The sequence below is a fragment of the Talpa europaea genome, assembly GCF_964194135.1.
Source record: "Talpa europaea genome assembly, chromosome: 6".
In the NCBI taxonomy this organism is placed as follows: Eukaryota; Metazoa; Chordata; class Mammalia; order Eulipotyphla; family Talpidae; genus Talpa; species Talpa europaea.
Window position 1 is genome coordinate 131,149,246 of NC_140072.1, and position 25,081 is coordinate 131,174,326.

Below are 25,081 nucleotides of genomic sequence, written 5' to 3' on the forward strand. Positions count from 1 at the left end.
TCTTGAAGACAGGGGAGTGAGTAGGGCTTCTCGAACTACAAACTTCCGGATGGAAACAAGAGAATTCGAAGTGGGTTTAGGGATGAGAATCAGGGAGAGCTAGGGCAGGGGGGTGGGGGTGTGGAGGACATGGACGCTACCTTTGGGTCCCCAGGAGCAAAGCAGCTGATGTAGTTATTGATCTGCTTGAAGACGAAGCCCCTGTCCATGAAGGTGAAACATCTCTGTGGAGCAAACAACCCACAATGGTAAGTATTTACGGCCAAACATTTTTTTAAATAAAGATTTATTATTAAGAAGTGTTCTTTAGCATAAAAACATGCCATTGACATTAACATGTCAATGTGACATGTCACATGACCTACCAAGGCCATGTGACACTTAATAGGTTTTGGTGAATGATGGAGCCTGTATTTGACGGTTGGGAGAACAGGCTGTGCCCAGAGCCCAGGAACAGAGCAGGCTAGGCCAGCCAGCCTAGGATGGGAAGGCAGGCAAGCCCAGCCAGGTCTGTGTGAGAGCACGATGTGTTCACACGAGGTCAGGATCACCTAGTGCCACATCACGTAGGCGTGACTATATTCTAGAGTAAGGGGGTCACTTATCCAACACCCTCTTGACAGGGGATCCCCACCTTGATGAACACAGCCAGACTGTGATTTGCATTCTTAGATGCCTCTGGGTTATCTCGAAACTTCTGAGTGATGTGTGGCATAAGCATGTTCACGACTGTCTCCACTGCGTGGTGATAGGACGCCGGAAATCTCTGGTTCCGTAGCAGCTAAAAAGAATTTAGGCCAAACGTTTAGTACTTTTTAAAGTTGTATCCTTTGGTGAAAAAAGATCTCATCCCAGAGTCCATTTCAAAAATGCAGAGTTCTAATCTTATTAATCTGAAATTAAGTAAAGTGAGTTTTTCTTTCTTCTGTGTACTCTACAAAGATTCTAGCCATTGCTCTGGTTTAGACCTGAGATCTTAAGCCTCAGCATGATAAAGACACTCTTGGAGATGTTTCTAAAAACGTGGAGATTTTCCAGATTGGATGGAGATTCTCATTTGCAGATTGGCAGGAGGTGGGAGAGAGAAGATCTTTCTGCTGAAGACCGCACACTACCTGTATAGGGTCTCTACCAGATCTGCTGGCTTGGCCTCAAAGTTCCCCATCTCCTCACTGTTTCTGATGTTAATCTAGATTTTCATGCTTTACCTTCTATTCTCAGTCTGAGTTCTACCACAGAGCAAGTCACAGGTGCCCTACCTGGGCATGAACCCTTTCCTCTGCCTACTGCTCATTCTCCTTCCAGACCCAGGTGGAGTTCCAGCTCTTCTCTACCTTACTGTCCTCCCACCCTTCTCTAGCTGTCCCAAGCTGAATGGCTTCTTCTCCGAGGGCCACGGCAGCCTCGAGGTTGAGGACGCGCCCTTACACTGCAGGGCCCTGCACACAGCAAGCAAAACAACTGGATCAGGCACTGCTCGTGGAGGGACCTGGGTGTCTAACATTTCCCACCACAGAGGATGGTGCTGACAAATACGACTTAGGCAAGTCCAGACAGTCCACTTAGAACCTGAGCCAATCTCCTTCCACTTCCAATTTCCTGGCTCCATTAAACCAGACAGTGGCTGAAGGCTGGACAAGTAACAGTGGCGGGTAATATACGCCCTCCCCGATGCCAGGTTTTCCAGACTCAAGGACACCTGTGGGATGCCAACAATTTGCTCGATTCAGTGTGGGAGGAAAGGAAGTTCAAAATGAGTTTGCCAAAATTATAGATGCTAAATATATAAGACAGAAAAGAGACACCTAAAAAAAATGTTGACCATAAAGGCAGACAGCAGGAAGGGAGGGCGCTTGAGGGGCCTCAAGAGTCTATATTTCCCTCAACAACTGCTGATTGTAAAACCCAAGTGCATGTCACCTGTTATGGTCTGGCACAGTCAGATGCCATCAACGCAAACTCTGCAGCCCAGAGTTTGTGGTAGTAAGGAAACTGCTAATTTTAGATGCTAGTTCAAAGACAGGCCAGGATTCACTGCCTTCCTCAGCGAATGTGAGAAACTGCAGTCTGATTGGCTGGGGTCCGGGAGGAATGCATGTGGCCGGTCCCACCTCCAGCAAGAGGGCAAGGGTTGTAGCAAGCAGGGCAGCTTGCAAATGTACCCTTCATGTAGGAGTGCCCTGGATGGACGACCCCAACCAGTTAACACTGGGAGGGTGAGGGTTACGTTAGCAGTCTCAGCTCAATACACACTTGGCCCCCAAATGCAGATTTGATGCCAGTTTCCTTACAAAGGGCACTTTCTGCAGGATGAAACACACTACCAGGCTCTAGTTAATAAGAATCCATGGTTCAGGTGCCTCTGCAAGACAGGTGTGTGGCTGGTCAGGCCACTTTAAGAAAGGCTCATCAGTGAGGAAAAAAATCAAGGCCAGGGTTATAAAGATATGGAATTATATTAGTACTATTATACTAGGTGAGCCAAAAAGATGAACACTGAGGGGATTTGATGATGACTGTGGAAATCACAAATGGTACAAGAACAGGGAATATGAACTTGTTCCCTAAACTCAGAACACTGGGGTTGAGGACTAGGACATCCAATTCTTCAGATGCAAACATAAGACAGATATAACGTAACTAATTCAAACACATACTATTCCTAAGTGATCTGGGAAACTGAATGAAGGCTTTTAAAAATGGGAGAGAAGCTCCCAGATCAATAATGTGCGAGGAAGGGGTGGGCATGAAGCAGAAATGAGGGCATCTCCAGCAGCAGAATGTTAAACTCCACAGTGCTAAGGAGGTGTCGGCAGCTTTTTATAGTAAATTGTGTTACCATCAAGCTCTCCCCTTCTGGATGCTAGCTTTTTTTTTTTTTAAACTGGGTAACAATTTTAAAATAAACTACTTCTAAAATGTCTCAATATTACTTTAGAACCAAGATATAATTAACTTACAGAAAAGGTTGTGCGTGGTAGCATCTGAGCGGTGTATGTAAATTCCAAAGACAGACCATTTTCCAGAGGCGCTGGAGAACTAGCCACAGGCCTGGAAGGGCAGCCCCCTGGGAGGGCCGATTCTGACCCCAGTACTCTTGGCTCCTCTCACATGTCCGCCCCAGGTGCCTTATAGTCCATACCTCTCTGACCAAACCTCTGTCTCTGGTTTAATTTGGCATCTTGAGACCAGAACACAGGCAATGAAGTTCCCTTGTTCTCTCTATTCAGTTCTTGAAAAGATGTCACCAATACTTGATTTCAAATGCACCTCCTGGGAGTGGTTCAGAGGGGCTCAGTACCCCCTGGACTCCAGGAGAGGGGCCCAGAGGCCTGACTACACATGTGTCCACTCAACTCCATGGCGACTCCAGGGTGCTGGAGTCTGGCACATAGTGAGGCATGAATTCTTTCTGCACAAGTCAGCTACATTTTTTAAATGTAATCAAGTCGCCAATCTCTCTGAAGCAGTAACGTTTATTTAGAACCCAAAATTGAGAAATCCAGTAGGTCCTTGTTAGGGGCTGATCTGGGTCCCCTCAAATTCCTGTGTCAAAGTCTTACCCCCAATACTGTGGAATGGGAGGAAGTACATGGAGCCAGGGGCTCTCAAGGGTAAGTTAGTTAAAAGCGAGGCCGTGAGGGTGGCCTCCATCTACTAGGACTGGCGTCCTTGCAAGAAGAGGCGACTAGGATGAGACAGCACAGAGGAAAGGCCTCGTGAGAGCATGGAGAAGGTGGCGGTCAGCACATCCAGGCTAGCGACCACAGGGGAAGCCAGCCCTGCCCGCACCTCAACCTCAGGCTTGTAGCCTGCAAAGTGTAAGGGAATATAACCCTGTTGCTTAAGCCTCTCGCTTGAAGTACTTGCTATGGCAGCCTGAACAAACTAGAAAGCGCTGAAGCCCACCCATACATGACAACATTTTTAACAGAAAGGTAACTCAGCCAAATGGCAGGCACGTGAGCTCAGCTGCATGCTGCCAAGCAGACAATCTGCTAGATTATTCCCTGGCAGGCTGTCCTGGTAGGATTTATATGGTGAGTTACGCTGTGGAAAGCAGGGCCCACCTCCATCTGCCATCTCCCTGAGCTCTGAAACCGGATTAAAAGGGGAAAAAGAAAGCACTGGTCGGGCACTGGCACCTGCTGTCCTTGACAAAAGTACCGCCTGGGATCTGGGTGTGCAGCCTGCCCCAGGCTCCTCCCAGGGCCCAGACTCCTTGTCCAGGGACCTTAACCCTCCCACCATGTGGCTCCTCCTTCCTTCCTGCTTCCATTGGAGAGACCCCCTCCAGCACCTCCTCCAGCTGAGCAGACCCTCCAGGCGCTCAGCACCTCCTCCCAGTGTTCATGGCAGCCCCAGGCACTGCCTGTCCCACACAGAAGGAACGCTGACATGACGCCACGTTCAGTGAGCTGGAGTTTTACCAACATTTACCTGCGCTGAGCCTCAGCCAGTCACACTGCAAAGGGCAGTGGTCCAGCTGCGAGCCCAGCCCTCTCCTGGCAGAGACGAGTGGGTGCAGGGGACAGCATGGGGACCCAGAGGAGAGGACGCACTGGGGGAGACTCAGTCATCCCAGAATCCAGTCACTGGTTCCAGAGGAGGTGCTGTCAGGTCGGACGCTCTCAGCTAAGCCCCTGAGGGAGCTCATCCCTATGCAAGACGCTTAAGACATGCCAGCAGTCGCCCTTTAATGCGTGCACATGCTGCTGGCGCTCCTGCACCAACACACTTGAAGATTTCTAGGCTGATCGGAGAAAAACCTTCCTTGGGCTTAAGAGCAGTGTGTCAGAAGTGTGGGCCTTGGAGCCAGATGGTCTCCAGGCCTGCCTCCCCCCACTCACTAGCAGCGTGGCCTTCAGCAACTGGCTCAGGCATTCTGGCCTCAGTTTCTCCATCTCTAAAATGTAAGACGGTCACCTCCCCCACTGGGCTGGAGCAAAGCCAAATGTTCCATAACTGGGAAAGCACTGTCATGGGCACACACAAAGTGTTACTAAATGTTTGCCACAAACACAAGGAAAGACACTTTCCCCCAAGAACTGCCATGGAAGCCTCTATAGGAAGCGACATACCTTAACTTTGGCGTTCTCGATCAAATGCTGAGCCATGGATTTTATCAAGACATCAAAGAAAAACCACGAGTACTGAAAGAAAAAAATGCATCCCAGTCAGCAAAACAATGAAATTTGAGGTGAGATGTGTACTCTCTGAGGGCTAAGCATGATGGTGACATGAAACAGCTCTGACACCAGAACACAGTTCACCTCTTGGAAAATTAGTATGAGCCCAGAGGTGGGGGAGAGGTTCTCCTCCTCTCAATGTCCAACAACCAGCAACCCCTCCACCCCAGAAATTAAGCACATGCTGTCAAAGCAGAGGCACCCCTAGATTCACCATCCTCCTGGCTGAGTCACTTGGGCTGACCCTCCTTTATAATCGCTCCCTCAGCCTCCACCACAGGCTTGAATATAGGGACTTATTAAGACTTAAGAGCCCATGACATGATGGGGAAATACTCTGCAGCTCCAAATGGAGGGTTAGCAGCAACGTGGGGACTGAAGAGCTCAATGTGTCACCCCTTTTTCAGAAGAGAAGACCGTCTCTAAATACACACCAAAAGGGTGACCAGATTGGGCTGTGGAGCTGGAATTTTCTCCCCTCAATGCCAATACCCCAGCACCACACTGCTCCCTGCTCCCCCCAGCACGTACCTTCAGTAGTTTGTTGCTGGTGAGAAAATCAGCGGAAGGCTTGAGAATCATGGTCATGGACTTGGTCAGTTCTTCATGCACCGTCTTATATTCAGAAGCAACGTAAGGCTCAGCCTTATATGCATACTGTGAAGAAAGGGGAGCAGACTTCACCATATTGGCTCTCCACGCTGGGCTGCAAGCAGGAGAGGCTCCGGGGATGGAAACCAGGTCCCAGGTAGGAGAGGAGGGTGTGCAAATAGAAGGTGGGAGGGCTGGTTGTCATGTGACATAAAGAGGGAGCCCGGGGTATCTTAGGGCACCCAGGAAAGATGTCCATCATCTGACTTAGGGGCCCTCAAGCCCCCAACTCCACCTCCCAAGGATGCGAGGAATGTGACCCACCACACTGGTAATCGATACCCTGAAGACCTGGACCTCACTTTCACAAGAGCTCTCATTCTCTCGACACCTGTAACTCAATAGAAGTGGTGCAAATTTTTAGAATAACCACCGCCACTGTACCAAGTACGGTGCATAGAGGATGGACTCATTGGTGTCGATCCTAAGGGCGTCTCTGGCTGTCTGACAGTCCTCCGATTTGATGTTGGTTGAAAGTAACCTCAGTTTTACTGGGAATGTTTGATGGAAAAAAAAAAAATGAAGATGATAGCGACACCAGAGGGCGAACCAAGAAAGACTTTAAACCCTTCTTTGAAATACCACATCACTTGGGTCACATTATTTGTAAAACCCACGGAGGGAAATGTAGTGAAAGGAACACAGCTCAGTGAATACGTGGATGGCTACCTGCTTTGCACTTTCTCTTGTTCGGGCACAAGAACTGGTTAGGTGATAGAGAGGAGAAAGAAAGCAGAGGTATCAGGTTTCACCCCAAAATAAATCCCCCAATAATTAGGCCTTTATTTAAAAATTAAGTCCTTTAAGGAAAATTGGAGAGCCACAGAGAGAAATGATGGGGTCTATTTCACATACCTTAACATACGACCGCAAGTGGCTCTCTAGTCCTTCCTCATGGCACTGGGCCACCACGTGGATGATGACCCTGGACAGCACGGAGTGGAGAAAGTGGTGAACAGGGATGGGAATGGGGCATCTCGCTATCATCACAGCAGTGGAAGAACAGTGATGATGCCCCATTCCTTGGCCCCAGAGGACACAAGGAATCAGACAGGGGTCCCCACAATGGAGCCTCAAGACATTTCTTAGCCATCGCATCACCACATCTTAGCCGCCCAGGTACAGAGGACTTTGCTCCAGATGTTGACAGACTGGCGAGGGGGGAGTTCCGCCCTCCACCTCTCTTACCGTGTGACATTGACGGCCACTTCCTCCTGGGTGGCCCTGGTGAGGACGCGGAACAGCTGGTTCAGGATGGTGGGCAAGAAAGCGATCATCACGTGGCCTTCCATTGCATGCAGGCTCTAGAGACACGGAAAGCCAAAGTTCACGTCATCCTTGTAAGAGCAGAAACTCAAGCACGTTCCACTGTTTCAGATCGGGATAGAAGAGGTCCATTCACACTGGGGGCGGCAGAGGCAGGCAGCCTAAGGATGGAGTCCACACCCTGATGCCCAGAACCCAGGACGTGTCACCACATGACAGAAGGGAGTTAGGCTTGCTCCCTGGATTATCTGGTGTGATTGTGGGGGCCCTTGGGGGGATGTGGGAAGGGGAGGAGCATCGGGGAGACACGCCTGAGGCACTGGGGTCAGAGATGCCCCACTTGCTGGTTTTGAGATAGAGGAAGGAGCCAGACTAAGCCTTTCTAGGCTGAAAATGGCAAAGAACAGATTCACCCCCAAACTTCCCAGAAATGAACTCAGTCCTGTGAATAACACCTTGGTTTCCACCCAGTGAGAGTCAAGACTGTTGACCTGTAGATGTGCCAGAAAATAAATGTATATGGTTTTCACCACACTCATGTGGTATTTGTGATAGCAGCTCGAGCAAACCCATACCAAGCCTCTTCTTAAAGGCCTCTGTGAGGACCCTAAAAGGGGACCTGGAAAAGTGGAGTCCCCACCCCATTTTCCAGGTCCCATCACTAAACCTTACTCTGTCTCTCACATTTCTCACATTCAGCCCCATTCCTGGAATGCTCTTAGCTTCTCTCCTGTTTCAATGTTTCCCTAGAGTCAAGTTCTGGCTGAAACTCCTCCAGAGAAACCCTCCCTTGCCCTCACTGTTCAATGACTCCAGGGCTCCCTGATGTCCCCCTCACCCCCACAAAGCTGGGATTGGTTACGGATATTATTTCCGCTTGTTTTATTCAGGCATTCAGCGGGGGCATGTTTTCTCCTACAATGGATCAGAAGTTACTCAGCAACGGGACTGAAGTCACCGCTTCTTGGGGCCAGCCCTGTGCTCTGCACCTGTGGACACCCCTAGGATGGATCCATGCAGGTGAGTGGTTCTCTGTGTGGGAGTGATGTGCCTGAGGTATGCTCACGGGAAGCGCAGGTGGAACCAGGCAGAAGTTGAGCTCTTGCACTATTGAAAACCACACAGAAGCTGCTGATGTGGTCGCCCAACTAAGAGGTCACCCCTCCTGTGAGTTTCCCTCCCAAGGCCCAAAACAACACTCGCCTCCAAACTCAAACTCTTCAACTAGAAAGCCATCTGGTACCTTAAGGTATTTTACAAGTTCATTCCCCGAGGCTTGGGCCCCCGATTCGGTTTTCTGACAGTACTGGAAAAAATTGTGTAAATGCTGATCCTGGAGGGAGGAAAAGAAAAGAAAGGCCGTGAGCATATCCGCTGTGGAAATATATGTGCCATAGAGGAGGCTTCCTGCAGCAGGTGTGGTTTATATAGACTATGAAATTCATGTCATAAAAACCAAAACACCAGGGCCTCCCCGGTGGCGCAGCGGTTGACCGCTGGGTTGCGAAGCTGCCCACAGCCTCTGCAGCGCCAGTTCGATCCCCGGCAGCTGGGCGACGGTCCCACATGGCGCGCAGACCTCTCCTGCCGCCCGCTGCTCCCCCTCAGCAGTGTGTTTCGTCAGTCTGCCTGCTCTGCTCTCCCCTCAGGCTCTGGTGAATTCTCTCACCCTCTCGTGCTTCTCACTGTACCCAGTGCTTGTATAAATAAATAAATAAATCTTAAAAAAAAAAAAAAACCACCAAAGGGGAAAACAAGAATCAATTTACAAAAAGATCTTAAAGACCCTTCAACAAAGAAGGAAAATTGTTGAGACGCATTATCTATACTAGTCAATCCAAACAGTGCTATAAGCCCCTAACTGGGGACTTTCCTTTTTTAAAAAAGGAGGTATACAATAAAAATATATCCAGATTATGTATCAAGTAGGATTTGGTTTTGTCAAAAATTGATGCAAACTCATTCTTGGGGCAACTGTTGCTAATTTTGATGGAAGGGCCCTTACCTGAGTATACACAGTGGAAACCAGGTGAGTTGAAACTTTCAGCAGTGGCTTGCTTCCATCGACCCATTTAATTTCTGGGCCATAATGCTGAAAAAATACAGAGGGGAAGACCCCCCAACAGATTAGTGATCTTGGCTTCAAGCCCCATCTTCAATGAGGGTCTGCAGAGGGCATCCAAGGCCCATGCAACTCAGGGACAGGACAGTTGTGCCTGGACTGACCTCTGCCCTCTCTCCGCCCCTCATCCTGCAATCTCTAGGTGGCCTTTTCTGTTTAGGTGCGGCTGTATGAGCTACTGTCCATTTGAGAGGGAAAATTCAATTTAACCAATGACTTAACCAAGCCTGAGCTCAGGATATGGAAAGAAAAGGTTGAAAGTGCCAGATAAAGCAGAGAGGAAGTGAGCACTGGCCAGGTCAAGGGCCATCATTGACTGAGTGATGTGTTTCAATGTTCTGAAATCTCTATTTTTCTCATATTTGGACTAAGAATTTGAATTGCCCACTACTTTATTTGGGAATGAGTCATACCAAAGGCTCAAATTTAGCGTTATTTAAATAGGCCCAAATGTGGCATGCCTTCAATAGAGAAATATTAAAAGTCATTCACAACAAAAGGAAACAGACCTTATCAAAGCATTTTATAAAAACAAAAAGTCTCTAAAATTTAGGGTGGCTAAAAATATGCAAACCCAACAAAACAACTAGAGAAATATCAGACAATCCAGGCTTTAATGAATCAGAAAGGAAATAGGGTGGGGCAACAGATGGATGCAAGCTTTATTTACTCGATTTACGTTAGGCTGGAAGATATACTCTAATATTTTCAAAAATTTCTAAGAGATGCTAAAAACACATCTGTATCTGAGTGCGGCTGCTTTGCAGAGTCAAAGATCTATGTCATCTAGAGTCTCCAAGTCTCTATTCCCTGCCAAGGTGCTGCCAGCTCCAGGCATATCAGCTATAATTCTAGATGGCAGCCACTGTTAACAGCACTGTTTTCCAATGACCTGCTTTGCTTGAAAATGACTAACTAAAACCAAAATATTTGCAGCGGTAAAAAGTAGAGTGTGCTTTTTCGTGTTACTATTGTGTTAGGTGATCTTTAAGGTTTTCTGTAGCAATGGGGATAAAATAAAGGCCAAGCTACATACCCTGCCCATGCCCAGCTCCTGGTAGCCGAGGTAGCCAGCTGGGAGGTTAGCAGAGACAGGGATGTGCTGCTCGTTTGTCACCACCCGGCCATCCTTCAGGAGGGGGAGCCAGGAGTAGCCAACTGGAAAACAAAGGACAAAAAACTCTGTCAGTATACAGAAACACGGAAGAGAGGCAAAGTGAAATTTTTTTGAATTGTCTGACCTTTGAGAACTGTTACTACGGGTCAGGGGACACTGAAATCAAACACAGTCTGTGCCCAGGTATGGTCTCTCTGGAGTCAGAATTCTAACCTTATGTGCAAATGTGCATCGGGGACCCAGCCATGCTACCATCACAGGCCTTATATAAAAACTCCGCAAAAGGATGTAAATTCAGAACTAAGTAAAATGGAAGAAGCTGCTATGCCAGCTGTGCACCATCAGAGGAACGGGGAAATAGCAAACCTTGCGTCTCAACCACATCCTTCTTCTTGGTGCTCCCTTTGCTGGAGTTATCACAGCTGACGTGGAAGAAGGTGAAGAGCAGGTGGTGCCGCTCATGCAGCTGGGTGGGCAGCTCTATTTTAATCTGCAAGGAAGGCAAGATGATGATTTTCCAATATTCTAGAATGACAAAACTCGTGGAAAGCCACCATACCACAGGTCACCAAAGGAGCAAGCATGTTTTTGATCTCCAAACTGATAGAAATACTTGCAAAGAAATCCAAGAGTGCAAATGGTACAAAGGATTTAAATGGATTCTTAATGCATTTCTGTGGCTGGAATGTTTGTGTCTCCCCCAAATTCACACTGTAATCCTAGCCCCTAAAGGTAATGGGATTAGGAGGTGTGGGGGGGGTCATGAAAGGGTCCTCAGCCACATGAGGCTACAGCTGAGAAGGTGGTGGCCCACAGAGGTGGCCCTCCCTTGGCCATGCTGACACCCTGTTTAAAAACAGTCCCCAAGTCTACGGTGTTTTGTGATAGCAGCACAAACAGACTAAAACATTCACTGACCAAAAATAAGAGGAAAGCTGGGATTTTAACTCAAGAAAAATGGAAAACCCACAGCAGAAAGCACTGCTCTGACCCTGCAGCTCAGGAATGGTGAGGAAGCAGGGAGGACATTTTCGAGGAGGGTTCTCAGAGTAGCTTTAATGACCTGCATTACCATCTACATAAGCAAACCCAGTGGTGAGAAAGGAAGCTACTCAGGTAGCTCAGGTGTACTTACAGCCAGGCATGGTTACAAGCGTAATCACACTTAAGTAAGATTTTGAAAGGAAATACATCACAATCACAATATTAGTTGTAGTAGTGATGGAAGGCTTTTGGCTTTTTCTTTCTGATATTGTCTGTGTTTTTAAACACGTTACTTTCATAATTAGAAAAAGATAATGTAAAATAAATGCCTTGACATCAGCATTTCATTCCACCACTGTAATTTTAGTAGAAAGTGTATCTTCTCTTGAATTTTGCTTCCCCAAGCACAGAACTTGGATTTTTCCTTATGACTGGATAACTGGGTTGCTCTTGAAAACCTCACTTACCTCATCATAAAATTCTGGGTTTTGGTGATGGTGCAGGACAGCAGCAAAGGCGCTTCTTGTGAAGACCGGCCCGCCAGGTCGGCCGTAAATGCACTGGAGTAAGAGTTTGCAAAGGGAGACAATCAGTATTTAGCAGGGTAAGAATTCAGACTCAGATGTGTTGTTAAGAACGAGGCTCACCTACTTATGCCGCAAAGCCTTAACCACCTGCCGGGTTCTTCTAGGAGACTCCAGTCCCACAAGCCCCCTAGTCCAGGGTCCTACCCAGCCTCAGATCCTCCTCCAGTCCTCACTGGCCCCCGCCCCTCTCAGCCCTACAAGCTGCTGCTCCGGATGGTGCCGTGTTCACCATTCCTCTCATGCACCTTTGTCTAGGCAGTCCCTCCGTGTGAGTGACCAGCTTTCTCTATGAGCCAAGCAAACCCTCATCCATCCTTTGAGAAAACTCCTCTGCTCATTCACAGACTATTGACAACAGCGTTACGGAAAGCACTTCTGTGGCCAACAACAGAGTTGTGGACTGAGAAGGCATGGTCTGTACACACAGTGGAATGGCACTCAGCTTTTAAACAAGAGAAAATCTTGCCACTTGTGACAACATGGATGGAACTGGAGGGTTGATGCTACGTTAAATGAGTTAAATAAGTCAGACGGAGAAAGGCAAACATGGATGGTTTCACTCACATGGAAATACAGAGAAACACAACAAAGGATCAGCCAAACTCAACCAAAACAAATCCTAGAAATCTAACTGTAGAACTGAGGCTACTGGGGGTGAGGGTGGGATGTATGGAGCAAAGTGGGGGGAGCGGGGCCCAATGGACAGTGGTGGAGGATTATGGGGCTTTGGTTGTGGGGGTGATATGGTAAAATACCTCTGAATTGGGGTGATTCCGTATCCCTAAATTAAATATGATGCTGTAAACCAACGTTACCTTAATAAAGATATATTTAAAAAAAAAAAAAGAAGGAAAGAAATGATTGATTCTTGCCTCTATGCTCCTCAGCATTTTGCTGTACCAATTATTTCTTTGGTCCAAAAACAATACCTTTTGTGTGCTGGGAGATTTTTCTCCATGACTGTCTTTCCCACTAAGCTGAATTTCTGGAGAGCAAAAGCTGCATATATTTTCTTTTGCATCACTGTCTCCTTTCATTCCTATAGTTACCACAAAGCGCCTGAGCTCTGGGTAGACTGCCTGGGTTTGAACACTGGTGCCACTAACATATGACCCTCAGCACTTTATTTAAATCTGGACACTAGTATCCTCGTTTAAAAAAAAAGAGGGTAATAGCACCTAATTAAAAAGGGGATTAAAGTTGTTTAACACCCATATGGTGCTAAAGCACAGAATCTGTACTATAATAACCATTTAAAAACATCACCAGTAATCTCTCATGATTATTACTATGCTATAATTAATATTTAATTAATGCCAACCTATTGTTATTTCTATGACCAGTATTACTAATCCCTAAATTTATAGCATCCACCCAAGGTCTGACCTATTGAAGGTGCACATATTTATTGAATTGATTGTGCTTAAGAAACAGTTGTTTATTGTCTAACAAAAGAGAAGCAGTCAAGTAGGAGCACGAGCTCAATCAATTCCATATTCTGTGAGGTTCACCACATCTGGTCATATATTGCAATGTCCTATTTTTTTGTGTTTGTGTCAATTAGAATGTGCTAAATTTATCTCATTGGGGACTGACATGCAACACAATTTTTTAAATGGAAAACATCAGAGTACACAGGCATGCAAACACATGAAAAAACAGACCTTCAGAGGCTGAGAGTCTTCCTCATCGGAATCTTTGAATTCAATGCAAACAGCAATATTTCTGGCCTAAAGTAATAGTCAAGGAAAAAGAAAAGAAAACTAAGCTCAAAACCAGAATATGTCCATATTTATCAAAGGACACGAGACATCAACTCTGACTAGTGTGTGATATAAAAATGATTGTTGCACTCACCTTGGCAAAAGACTTCTGACTGTCGTATTTCAAGTACTTCGGATAGACATAAAGGTGGTTGTTGTAGATGGTGTAAGGCTGGGTGTGTTTTGGGATGCAGGGCACAAACTCCTCAACTTCAAATGTGATCGGAGTTTTACTACAGGTTTCAAATTGCTTCATGGGGATGTATGATGAATTGACATAATCTGAAAAACCAAAATCAAACGAATTGAAGGAAAAAGCAAACAAGATTTTGTCTGTTTATTACAGAGAACGTACACTTACTGGGGAAGTCTGAGGAAACATTGTCGATGGTAATGTCTAGATTGCCCAGAATTACTGGGAGTTTAGCCATCTTCTCAGGTCTACAAAGAAGAGAAAACAGAACATTGTGAGTTATGTTAACATGAATGCCAAAGTCCTAGAGATACACTTCCCAGGGAAATATAATGCAAGTCACAAAAGTAATTTTAAACTGGCCAGTAGCCACATTTAAGGTGAAAAGAAAGGGGTAAAAAGAATTGAAAGGATACATTTATTTGCCCCAATATAATCAAAATATCATCATTTCAATATTCAACTAGTATAAAAGTTCAGTCAAATTTTTAAAAACCAGATGTGGATTTTGCACTGATTAGCTCAGGGGTGTGTCAGGACTGGATGTCTGCAGGTGTGGCACTGTGAGATGATCACTTGTAAGTCTAGTTGCCATCCCTCACCATGCATAGTTAAACTTTGCTTCTGTCTCAATGAGCTACCTCCTGCTGTGTGCCTGTCAATATATCCTTCTCTGTATCAGAACACAAGGTATTGGGTGAGGGCCCATCCTAGTGACATCATTTTAATTTGACTATTATCTGCAAAGATCCTATATGCAAATAAGTTCACACTGATAGGTACCAGGGGTTAGGACTTCAACACAGGTTTTTTGGGGGGAATACAGTTCAACCCATAACAATGAGGCAAAGCAAGGTGAAGCAAGTCGTCGCCACCACACAGCTGGGAGTAGGTGGAAGTGGGTCTGGCTGAGAATCTGCTCTTCCTATCACGCTATTTTGGAGCTCCCTACTGAGAAGCTACTGTTCAAGTGATAAAACTGATTTTCTTTGCTAGAGACGTGGGTTTTAGACTTTTTCTGGGAAGAGAAAGAGTTGAGGGTTTGAGAGGATAATGAAATGAAAAGAACGGCCAAGGGCCAGCCACTATGGATTCTGTACCCTGGGTTCCTTTCAGGCTTAGTTTGTTATTTCTATACCAAACTAACGGTATGATCAGTTTGCCTAGAACTAAAGAAAGACTGAATGAGCTTTCTTTACCTTCATGTTTACCTTAATCTTATTTCTCTTCTGAGTTTTCAGAAATCTAAGGAGTCAAAATTAACATCTCTTAAAGAGTTTCACTTTATAGTGGGTAATGTATTGTCATATATACTGGATTGTCATAAAGTAATTATTGTCCTTTTTCAGGGGGTTCCAGGAAGCTTCTAGTCTTACTTACATAATAAAAAGTAGGTTTAAAAAACAAACAAACCCAGTCACCTTTAGCTAAATAAATCAGTTTTCCCACAGTAGACTAGCCTGCAATTCTCAATCATCAGCATATAGTCTATATAGTCTACCTGTACTCGTTTAGAAAGGAGAGCACTAACTATACTGTTGAGGAGGAGAATGTACCGGGATGAACTCTAATGAAAAGAAAATATTTTTTATATAATTCTTGTATATAAATGAAGAAACGGGCAGCCAGATGCAAAGATAGACAGTCGTAAAAATCACCCTATAGAATATACAATAAAATGTCACTCAAGGTTTTTCCCGATAGATTTACATGTGACTTTTAACTTTCCACTTTATAGCTTTCTGTGATTTTATATGAACATAAAAAAAAAAAAAACTTTCGCATTAGGATAAAACAAGTAAATGGTGAAGCTTTTTTTTTTTTTTTTTCTGAATCTAGTCTTCCAGCTGCATTGTATGAAAGAAAATATTCCCTAAATAAGCTTTGGAGTCTCTTAAAAAGATTATACAGGATTGAAAGAAATTTGAGGCATTTTTGTTTAAGCAAAAATCCTTGAATTTATGTCTGTGTTCCACACTCATCCAACATGCCCTGTGAAGTTGAGTTAAACCACTAAAAAGGGTTCCAGCTTCCTGCCTCCTTACCAACAACATCTAGGATTCAGATATGGGGTATTAAGACCTTGAGACTCACTTTCGGAAGTCTGCCAGCAGCTTCAGCATGTCCTCGTTGGAGAGTTTATTGCTATCTTGTTTGTAGAGAGCAGAAAATCTGGCATTTTTGTCCAGGTTTCCAGATGCATCCTTAAACAACGTCCTGAAATAGCAAAACAGCATTTCTGAGCTGAGTTTCCAAGCCACCAAAATTAATCTGCAACTTAACTCTGGTTTCTATATAAAGACTAATTATTATTCCATTGGCTGTAGCCAAGGAAAATCTCATTATCTAAAAACATGGGAGATATTTATGAGGACGGACACAACTAACTCAATTTACTTAGAGAACATTTCCAGCAAATGGCTCGTGCCGAGGAAACCACAGGCACAGGCAGTGCTTAAGAAATGGAGATCACAAAGGTGGTTGACAGGCCTCCTGCAGCCCCTGCTCACAGCTGGACACAGGTGAACCCAAGACCCTGGAACTCAAGTTTAGCACAAATACTTTCGGTCATCATGTCAGTTCCGACATGGCTGCCCCCCAGAAGCATCCCTCCTCTCAGAGACACTGAAAAATGGCTCTTCAGGTACAGGGGTACTTATTTTCCAGTTTTACACATTTCAAAATTCTTTGTCTATGAGTTCCAGGAAACTTTTAGTCTTACTTAATAAAAAGTGGGGTTTTTTTGGCATGGAAGAATTGGGGTGTAGGCCAGAGGTGCGGTGGTTAAGAGGATTCACCAGAGACAGAGTGGGGAGCAGAACAGGCAGATTTACTGAAATACACTGCTAAGGGGAGCAGCAGGCGAGACAGGACAGGTCTCCTGTGCCATGCGGGTCAGCTTCTGGGCCGGGGATCAAACCCAGGCCATAGTAGTGACAGTGTTGAAACAACCTGTAGGCCACCAGGCAGGCCCTATAAAACAGGTTTTTAAAAAACCCAGTCACCTTTACTTAACTAAATTATACTTTTCCCACAGTGACTTCGATGCAACTCTCAATCATCAGAATGTCTACCTGGAACTCAGAAGAGCAGGTCAGCTGGTCGGCCTTTTTGTCTATATATAAAGATTTATTTATTTATGCATACAAGAGCTGGGGTACAGGCCAAAGATGCAGGGGGTGAGAGGATTCACCAGAGACAGAGTGGGAAACAGAACAGGCAGATCAACCAAAGTACACTGCTGAGGGGAGCAGTGGGCGAGACAGGAGAGGTCTGCTGCGCCATGTGGGTTGCTCCCTGGCCGGCCGGGGATCGAACTCGTGCTGCAGAGGCTGTGAATTGCCTCATAGTGCAGTGCTTAGCCCTTTGTGCCACCAGGGAGGCCCCTGTCTCTCTCTTATATGTCGTCTATATACACAAAAGATATATAGAAGATGTTGGCATTACCTTGCCGCCCAAGCAAAAGGCATCCTGTACTGTCCAAGTCTTTGGCATGCCTGCTTAGCGTTCTTCAGCACCTTCTGAGCAACCTTGAAGATACCAGAATACAGCCATGAGACACTGCAACCCTCTGACAGGAGAATTATAACCCGAAGAGCCATCAAAGCAAGCTCCTGGGGCATGCTCTCACCACCGTACCCAAGGCATAGGAAGCACGCCGGATGTCATGAAACTGGCTGGACTTACATTCCATGGGGAACATTCCTCTAGCTCTGATTTTCAATAAAGAATGAGCACTGTTTCCAAAATATATGTGTCTGCCTTGGTCTTCAGACAATACGCTTGCCATTTCATAGGCTCCTACAGTCCTTTACGTTTCAGGGTGACTGATGAGTACACTGAGTAAATAATGCTCACTAATGTTTGGGATTTGCGCCCCAGCATATTCTATTACTAGAATTAAAAAGAACACTAGTGGAAACAGAAAGCTCCCAAAGCCCCCCGTATGCACTTGGACAGATCTCTACCACTTGAGGGATAAACATTCATTATTTGGATACTATACGTGGAACTTAAATTGGGTTTTCATTCACTCTATTCTTGCCTTCTAAGTACTTCGAAGTACATTACTGCTATTTTTACTCTCTAATGATCAATGTTGATTTGCCAGGGGGTGGCTGGTTAACCCTAGAGTGCACAGAGAGGCAGGCTTGCTTTTGGTTTAAGATGTATACATGCAGGCCTCTTAATCAACTGCACCCCTACAGTTGAAGCTGATGACACCCACTTTCCCCAAGCCTGCTTACATTGGGATACTACATCGTTAGTGCTGTGAGATTTGGCTGACTCAGAGCCAGAGTGGGGCTCTGCCACCCTCTGTGAAGGGCGCTTTACATCATGTAAGTATGGCAATGTCTCACCAACCCCAGGAAAGGTGACTCAACGCCTGTGCCAATGTGAGCTCTCCAGAGCTCCTGCACCAGCAACATCCGGGCACTTGTGAGGAATGCAGAGTCTCAGGCCCTGTGCCTAACCTCCTGGGTCTGAACCCAAATTCTAGCCAACCCCAAGTGACCTGTGTGCACTAGGTTTGAGACGTGCTCATCTGGAAGACTCCGAAGCAGAACAATAGAGCTTCTGTCTCTATGTCTGGCTGAAAGCAGCTGTGGGACACCACGGCGGCTGCCCCACTATAGAGATGACAGGTGGGAGTGATGCTCTCATTATCCTTCCAGTTCCCAAGCCTGAGGCCTCTGTATAATCACATGTGGGAACTGCTGCTTCAGGAGGGAAGTGGGGAGGACACTTGATTGCAGGGGATATTGGGGCTCAGGGTTCAATGAGGGTGCAGTCCAAGGCTACCTTCCTGGATTGTCCATTTTTCTTAAACACTTTCACTTAAAAACCATTATTGTTAAGTTCTAACATAAGGGCCATGCTATGGAATAAAATGCAGCATCTGCATAGGCTCTGATGCTAAAACACAAGGCTTCAAATCAGCTTTACCTCCCCACAGCGAGGGAAGACTGAGCTCTCAGACTTATGGGCGGGCCGATGGGACAAACCGTGGGGAATTCACAGCGAAAAACTCATTTTGTCCTTTGGGGTTTTATCTTTTCTTTCATTTTTAAAAAATTTATTCATGGTGGCCACCTACAGAGATTTCATAATATCTTCCAGACAAAAATTTCCTCCAAATGACATTCTTGACCTTGGAAAACATGAGGAGACACTTCTGATATACAAGGGAAAATTCCCTTTGTAAAATCTCTGCCCAAAGTACTGTTAGGATGGGTGGTGGCTGTGTCTTAATCCCTCTTAATCCTTGCATTAATGCCAGGCTTTGGCAGTGGCAGGAAGGTGAGCGCACGGGTCACGGGCAGGGGGCTGCGCTCTATACCCTGTAAGCGAGGAAGAGCAGCCTTGGGCAGAGGTCAGGGCACAGTAAAGGCACCACGTCTAGGCCACAGAGATACTCGAGCTTTGCACTATTACAAGCCGCCAACCTACAAACAGTGCGTGTGGTCCAGAGGCGGTGCTGATACACCTTGGAAAAGTATCGCACAGAGCCAGGGAGATCATCTCTTGGGCCTTCACTGATTACTAATCAAAACAAAAAAGGGCTTCAGGAGCTTCTCGTCCAACGTTTTATAGACTCGATATCAAAAATAACACAGCTTCTCTCTGGAGACTGGCTAGCTTTTATCAGCCAGAAAGGAGTCCTGTTTGAAGCCACGCTGTTTGAAGACTGCTAAATGGACTGATAAATGACAACCAGGGCCCGCATGCCTCAGTGGTCAATGCTGTGTCCAGCATGGTCACCTACATTGCCTGTGGGACCCTGGAGCCATCCTAGAGAAAGGTAAGGTGGTGGCGGGGGTGGGGAGGGGTTGTAACATCTTCCCCCATCTATAAGTGGGACAGTTGGAACCCAGGGTGATTTGTCCAAAGCATCCAGGTCTCTGACTCCTAAAACTATTCTGCACAACTGCAAGGTGTGGGTGGCCAGAGAATGCCTGTGAACCAACTCAGAAAACCCCAAGTAGAGGCTCTAGGTGGCCCGTCTACCTGCTGCTGGTCAGCCCTTGTCCCTGTATTGGGGTCATCTCTCAGAGGACCACTTACTGAAAAAAATTTTTTTCATAACTAAAAATACTATAAAACAGCAGGGACAGTGCCAGGTCCTTTAATCAGTTGTGGAATGTGCTAGAAAGCCAAGTGCCCACTCCAGCTGTGGGGCACTGAAGCAGTAACAAAGCCTTTGTTAACCTAGTTTTCTGAAGGGTGCAAGGAGGTCTGGGATGAGATGCCGTCTAATACTCAATAATCCCACAGCACGTCTACACCTGGGCACACCCCAGGTAATGGGCAAGCTCACAAATCCCCAAACGTACTTCTTGCCTGTTTCCTGCCCCTTGCCTACCTGAAGTCACATTTGCTGCTATAACCTGCCCTGTCTGCCAAGCCTCAGTGGATCAGAACAACAACCCAGAAGTCATGTCAGCAAGTGGAAGGGACTCTAGTTGAATGGATGCACTTTGTGACGATACTGTTGAGCTGGTAATTCCTTCACCGATGATCCCAGGAGGGTGTGATCACTTACACAGAGCATTCCTCTTGACTGGAAGTCGGTCACAGAAGGTCAAATGTAAGAGCAAAACTACATAAAACTGTCTATGTCTACAGATGTCCTAGCTTTGCGATGTTGGAGCATTTCTACTTTGACAGGCAGCCTTTTTCCTCCTGACAGCTGTTTATCAGCACAGAGTCCAACAGTCACCGTACCTTGGAAGAGTCGGAGCTCCTCATGTATGGCTCAGCACCATGCGTGATGCTTCCCTGGAGGACTTTTTCAATTCTAGCCACAAGAAAGATGTCTGGATGAGGACATGTGACTGAGAAGATTCCCTAGAAGGCAACGATGTTCTTCAGTGAGCAGAATTGACAGTCACATTAAACAAATCCCATGAACATTAAAGGTTTTAAGGCAGCAAGGATACATGAAACAAGATAGCTATAAAGAAGCACCCAGGGTAGACCAGTCGACTCATCCTGCTCCATCATCGGCTCCAGATGGCTTTTTGTGGGGGAGGCAATTAGCAGAAGGTTTAGAAAGCAGAAATCACTTCTTTGCACCTGCATTTACTGTGTATTTATAGATGCTGTCAATACAATGGTCTCATTCACACGCCCCCCACCTACCCACCCCCCTCGTGACCACGGAAGCCCAGTGTGTGCTTAGGAAGCATGTGATAGGTGAGTCTCAGCAGCAGCCCTGGGCCCCACCTGCTTTGGGTACTGCATGGCAGCTTCGTGGAGGATGTCCTGTAAGGCGGGCGAGCTCTGCCCACCACCATTCATCAGCATCGGGGACGTGGGGGCCAACATCTGCCGCACCGAGAAGTGGTTCAGGTCCACGTGGAAATCAGCAGAAATCTTTCGGTTGTATTTTATGTCAAACAGGGAGAGAGTAACAAAGAAAGGCTCAACCTGAACAAAACAAAGCAAAGCAGACCATCACTGTGGCTCAAGCTTCGGGGAAAGAGAACACTGCTCTCAGAGAAGACAAGGAGTCCTGTTTATGAGCATCGCTACACATTCCTCACCCCTTCATCCCTGCAGCCCTGCCTGTGCTCACACATAGGCCTCCCGGCAGGCTACACCACCCTCCACATCCAGATCCAACCTATGACCTCTTGGCTTCCAAGGACCAGCTTTCATGTCCAGACTGCACGTAACCGGCACATTTGAAACCTCTGAATATTTAAAAATATAAATATATTTTTTAAGAAAAATTACATTTGTAGTGGGTCCCTCTTCATTTTCAGCAACACAGCATTGCAAGTTGAAAGACAAGTCATTGCACTTGACGAGAATCCTTTTTCCAAACTTCTCTTCGAATGGCTTCACTTCTGGCTCAGCTGATGAGAAGTCAAGCTTCTTTAAAAGAAAATGTAAATATATAAATAGGTTATATTCCCATTTTAAAAATCCCATAATAAATGTATACCAAGGAAAGTGCCTAAAATAAGAGTTGTTATTTTATAACATTATGTAGTTTATAATGATCAGATAAATGATGGCATATCTACCCAATGGAGTAACACACAGAGCTTAAAAATTATAGTGATGAACAACCCAAGCATGCATCAACAGATGAATAAACAAAATGTGGTATAGCTGTACAATGGAATATTACTCAGTCATAAAAAGAAATGAAATCCTCACACATGCTACAACACAGATGAACCTTGAAAACATGCTAAATGGAATAAGCCAGATGCTTAAGTATAAATATACTTGGGCTGCAAATATAAGGTCTTCAGCACAGGTGAATTCATAGACAGTGAGTAGAATAAAGATTACTAGGGGTTGGGGGAGGGAATGAGGAGTTACTACTTAATTGACACAGTTTCAGTTTGGGAAGATGAAAAAGTTCTGGAAAGGGGTGGTGGCGATACTTGTACCATATGTGAAAATGCTTAATGCCAATGAATTGTACCAATAAAGTGGTAAGTTTTGTTCTGTGTATTGTAGCACAATCATTTAAAAGCTGCCAAACAGTGAAGTCTGTGAAAAAGTATAGAAAAATACTTACTAATAAAGTTAAAGAGAAGTTTCCAATAAAAAAAGACCACAAATGAAGAACGAAGAACATGAGAGGAGAAAGACGGCAGACTGTGCCCTCTCCCAACAGACTGTCTGTGGGTGGCTTCTGAGCTCCTCGTCTGCACATGTGGGCTCCCTGGGGGGACACTCATGTGGATGGGATGCCTGCAAGGCTTGTGTTGGGGCTGCTCCCGAGCTGATATGCACCGGGAAACATCACTGGCTACAGGGCACCTGCTGTGATGCTTATTATTTTCTTTTGGTCGTTTTATGGAGTAAATTATATCTAAATTAGAAATTAAAATTATACATGGGCTTGAGAACATCTTTGGATAAATTTCTCTCCATTTCCAACAACCTAGTGAATATCAGATACTCACAGTGGCTGAGCTACGGCAATGAGATTACAATGAGATTATAACTCTTTCCCTAAATTTTCATTATTGTTATATTGTTATCAATACAAAGGAAACAGACAAGCAAACAAATAAGCCACCCAAGGCTTCCTTTCCCTAGCTCAGTGGTCAATTTCAAGTTTTAAAATAGGTCTTACCTGGGTATCTGGGTCCAAGTAAAAAAGCTTAACTCTGCTTTCACTCTTCAGCTTGATTTCTGCTTCTCTGGTGCTCTGAAAACAAGATAAATAAAAATCATGTACAAATCCTTTTCATATGGATTTAAAGTTGTCCAAATATGTCTGAAAGCTGCTGCGTCCTCAACGCAGAAAGCACATCATGCCTGGAGTGTTGGGCACCTGTGGATGGACAAGGACAGACGGCCAGGCAGGCAGCGCCCAGGGAGGGTCCAAAGAAAAGTAAAGATCTGTTCCCTGCCCTAAGTGGACCATCGGCTGAGAGTAAAACCCAGCCAAACCCAGAAAGCAAAGAATAACTAAGCATTTGTATTGAGAACGCCTTCGTAAAGTCATGGAATAGGGACCGGGCATTGGAAGAAGGGGTGGAATTCAGCAAAAAGGAGAAAACCAGGGATGCTTCAGGCCACATGAACAGGCAGCCAGTGAGGGGGGAAATGAGACTGGGGGTAGGACTTACAGTCCAGCCTACGACGGAGGGGACAAGCAAGGCAGGAGGAGGGAATACGTTTGGAAGGTGGGATAAAGAAAATGCAGGTGCTGCAGGAGGACTGTCGCGTAGAGGCGGCTCAACCAGCAAATGCTTTTTGAGCATCTAGTATGTGTCAGGCACTAGGGACACACACATGAATGAAATGAAGTCCCAGCCCCCTGCAAAGCACTATCTGACGTTGCCACTAATATCCAAGGGACTTCTTCACTTAGGAAATCACTTAATGTGAAAGAAGTGCCAACTTGAGAAGTAAGAATAATGTAAAAGCTCATCGTCTACCTTATAGGCACTGGGTTTCACGATCAGATTACAAAGCAAACTCAGACTCTTAAAGTCCCCCCCTGCCCCTCCTTAGGCATAGGATATATTAAAAGGTGGGGACATCAAATAAATGTACCTGAAGGAGTTGCCCAGGGACACCCAGGCAGTTAGGAGACGTAGCTCAGAAGGGGTGGGCTTGCCCAAGAGCTAGGGATGATAAACAGCCAAAAGCACGATGGCAAAAGCAGATATTTATTGACAATAGCCAACTCTCTGTCCAGCTAGTGCCCTAAGTGCCACCTTTGGAGGCAGGTGCTGTTGTTATCCTCATTTAAAAGACAGGACACTGATGCATGAGGGTAAATAGCTAGCCCAAGATCTGGCAACAATACATAGCAGCCTGGCTTCTAACTGAGGCCATCTGGCTTCAGAGCCCAGCCCGAAACTAGCTGACAAGACAAAGGAATATGAGCAGGCAAGGAGAGAGGACGAAACCCAAATGGCAAATTATTATATGAAAAATATCACTCTTAAGCAGTAAAACACAAACTAAATAGGCAAGATACCATTTCCATTCCTCTGGGGCAGACACAGAGAAACAGGAAGATAACTTCTTACAACCTTTTGGGAAAGTAATAAAAACACAATAACCTCTGACCCAGAAATCTCACTTTGGGGAATTGCTCCTACTGAAATCAGAGCACAGGTATTTAAACTCCGTGTGCCATGACATTTAGTGTGCACTGTCAGTAGAAGTTAATCCTGGAAATAACCTACATGTTCATGAACAGGGAGATGGCTGAATGAGGTGCATCATCTCCACATCTGGATATTATGTGCCATGCAAAGGAGCCCACCAGGTGCTCCAGGACCCTGAGGACCACTGTAGAACACTGTGGCACGACAGGAAAAGTTTCAGAGCAAGGTAGAGCGCACGAGCTATTGAAAAAAACCCTAGCCCTGCAGATGGGCAGGCATTTCTCCGAGCCATCAGTCTGATGAAATAGGAAGGACTTGCAGGGGCGTGGAAAAAGATGAAGAGGATAAAGGGAAAAAGATGAACCTTTCTTTATACGATTACATGTAGTTTTACTTATTACAGCAAGCACACTGATTGTTAAGGTAAAACACTAAGATAACTCTTGTAAAATATATTTTCACGGCATGTGTCCACAAAATACAGCCATAAAAAAATATATCCTGAAGTCTATGCTGTCCAGCGCTTCTCAAAGAAACAGAAGCCCGTGGTCTGAGAATAACATGTGGTCACCCCATTTTGAGAAAGCAGAAAAAGGCCTGGATTTCCCCCAAGC

The 25,081-nt window shown here is 45.7% G+C and overlaps 1 protein-coding gene across 11 annotated transcripts in view; it reads right to left on the minus strand.

Annotated features, from left to right (window-relative positions):
- Window positions 1-25,081, minus strand: part of DOCK9 (dedicator of cytokinesis 9) — a gene marked incomplete at both ends in the record, with an annotated part of 234,149 nt that overhangs the window by 68,937 nt on the left and 140,131 nt on the right. For all 11 annotated transcript variants that reach the window (XM_084234772.1, XM_084234762.1, XM_084234770.1 and 8 more), the window contains 20 exons: window positions 141-224; window positions 635-781; window positions 5,082-5,153; window positions 5,721-5,846; window positions 6,696-6,765; window positions 7,029-7,144; window positions 8,350-8,439; window positions 9,112-9,198; window positions 10,265-10,386; window positions 10,712-10,835; window positions 11,797-11,889; window positions 13,581-13,646; window positions 13,774-13,961; window positions 14,041-14,120; window positions 15,967-16,089; window positions 17,320-17,402; window positions 20,599-20,721; window positions 21,100-21,303; window positions 21,613-21,753; window positions 22,976-23,050. In XM_084234772.1, the coding sequence (XP_084090898.1) occupies window positions 141-224; window positions 635-781; window positions 5,082-5,153; window positions 5,721-5,846; window positions 6,696-6,765; window positions 7,029-7,144; window positions 8,350-8,439; window positions 9,112-9,198; window positions 10,265-10,386; window positions 10,712-10,835; window positions 11,797-11,889; window positions 13,581-13,646; window positions 13,774-13,961; window positions 14,041-14,120; window positions 15,967-16,089; window positions 17,320-17,402; window positions 20,599-20,721; window positions 21,100-21,303; window positions 21,613-21,753; window positions 22,976-23,050 (2,214 nt within the window). The remainder of the gene's footprint in view (window positions 1-140; window positions 225-634; window positions 782-5,081; window positions 5,154-5,720; window positions 5,847-6,695; window positions 6,766-7,028; window positions 7,145-8,349; window positions 8,440-9,111; window positions 9,199-10,264; window positions 10,387-10,711; window positions 10,836-11,796; window positions 11,890-13,580; window positions 13,647-13,773; window positions 13,962-14,040; window positions 14,121-15,966; window positions 16,090-17,319; window positions 17,403-20,598; window positions 20,722-21,099; window positions 21,304-21,612; window positions 21,754-22,975; window positions 23,051-25,081) is intronic.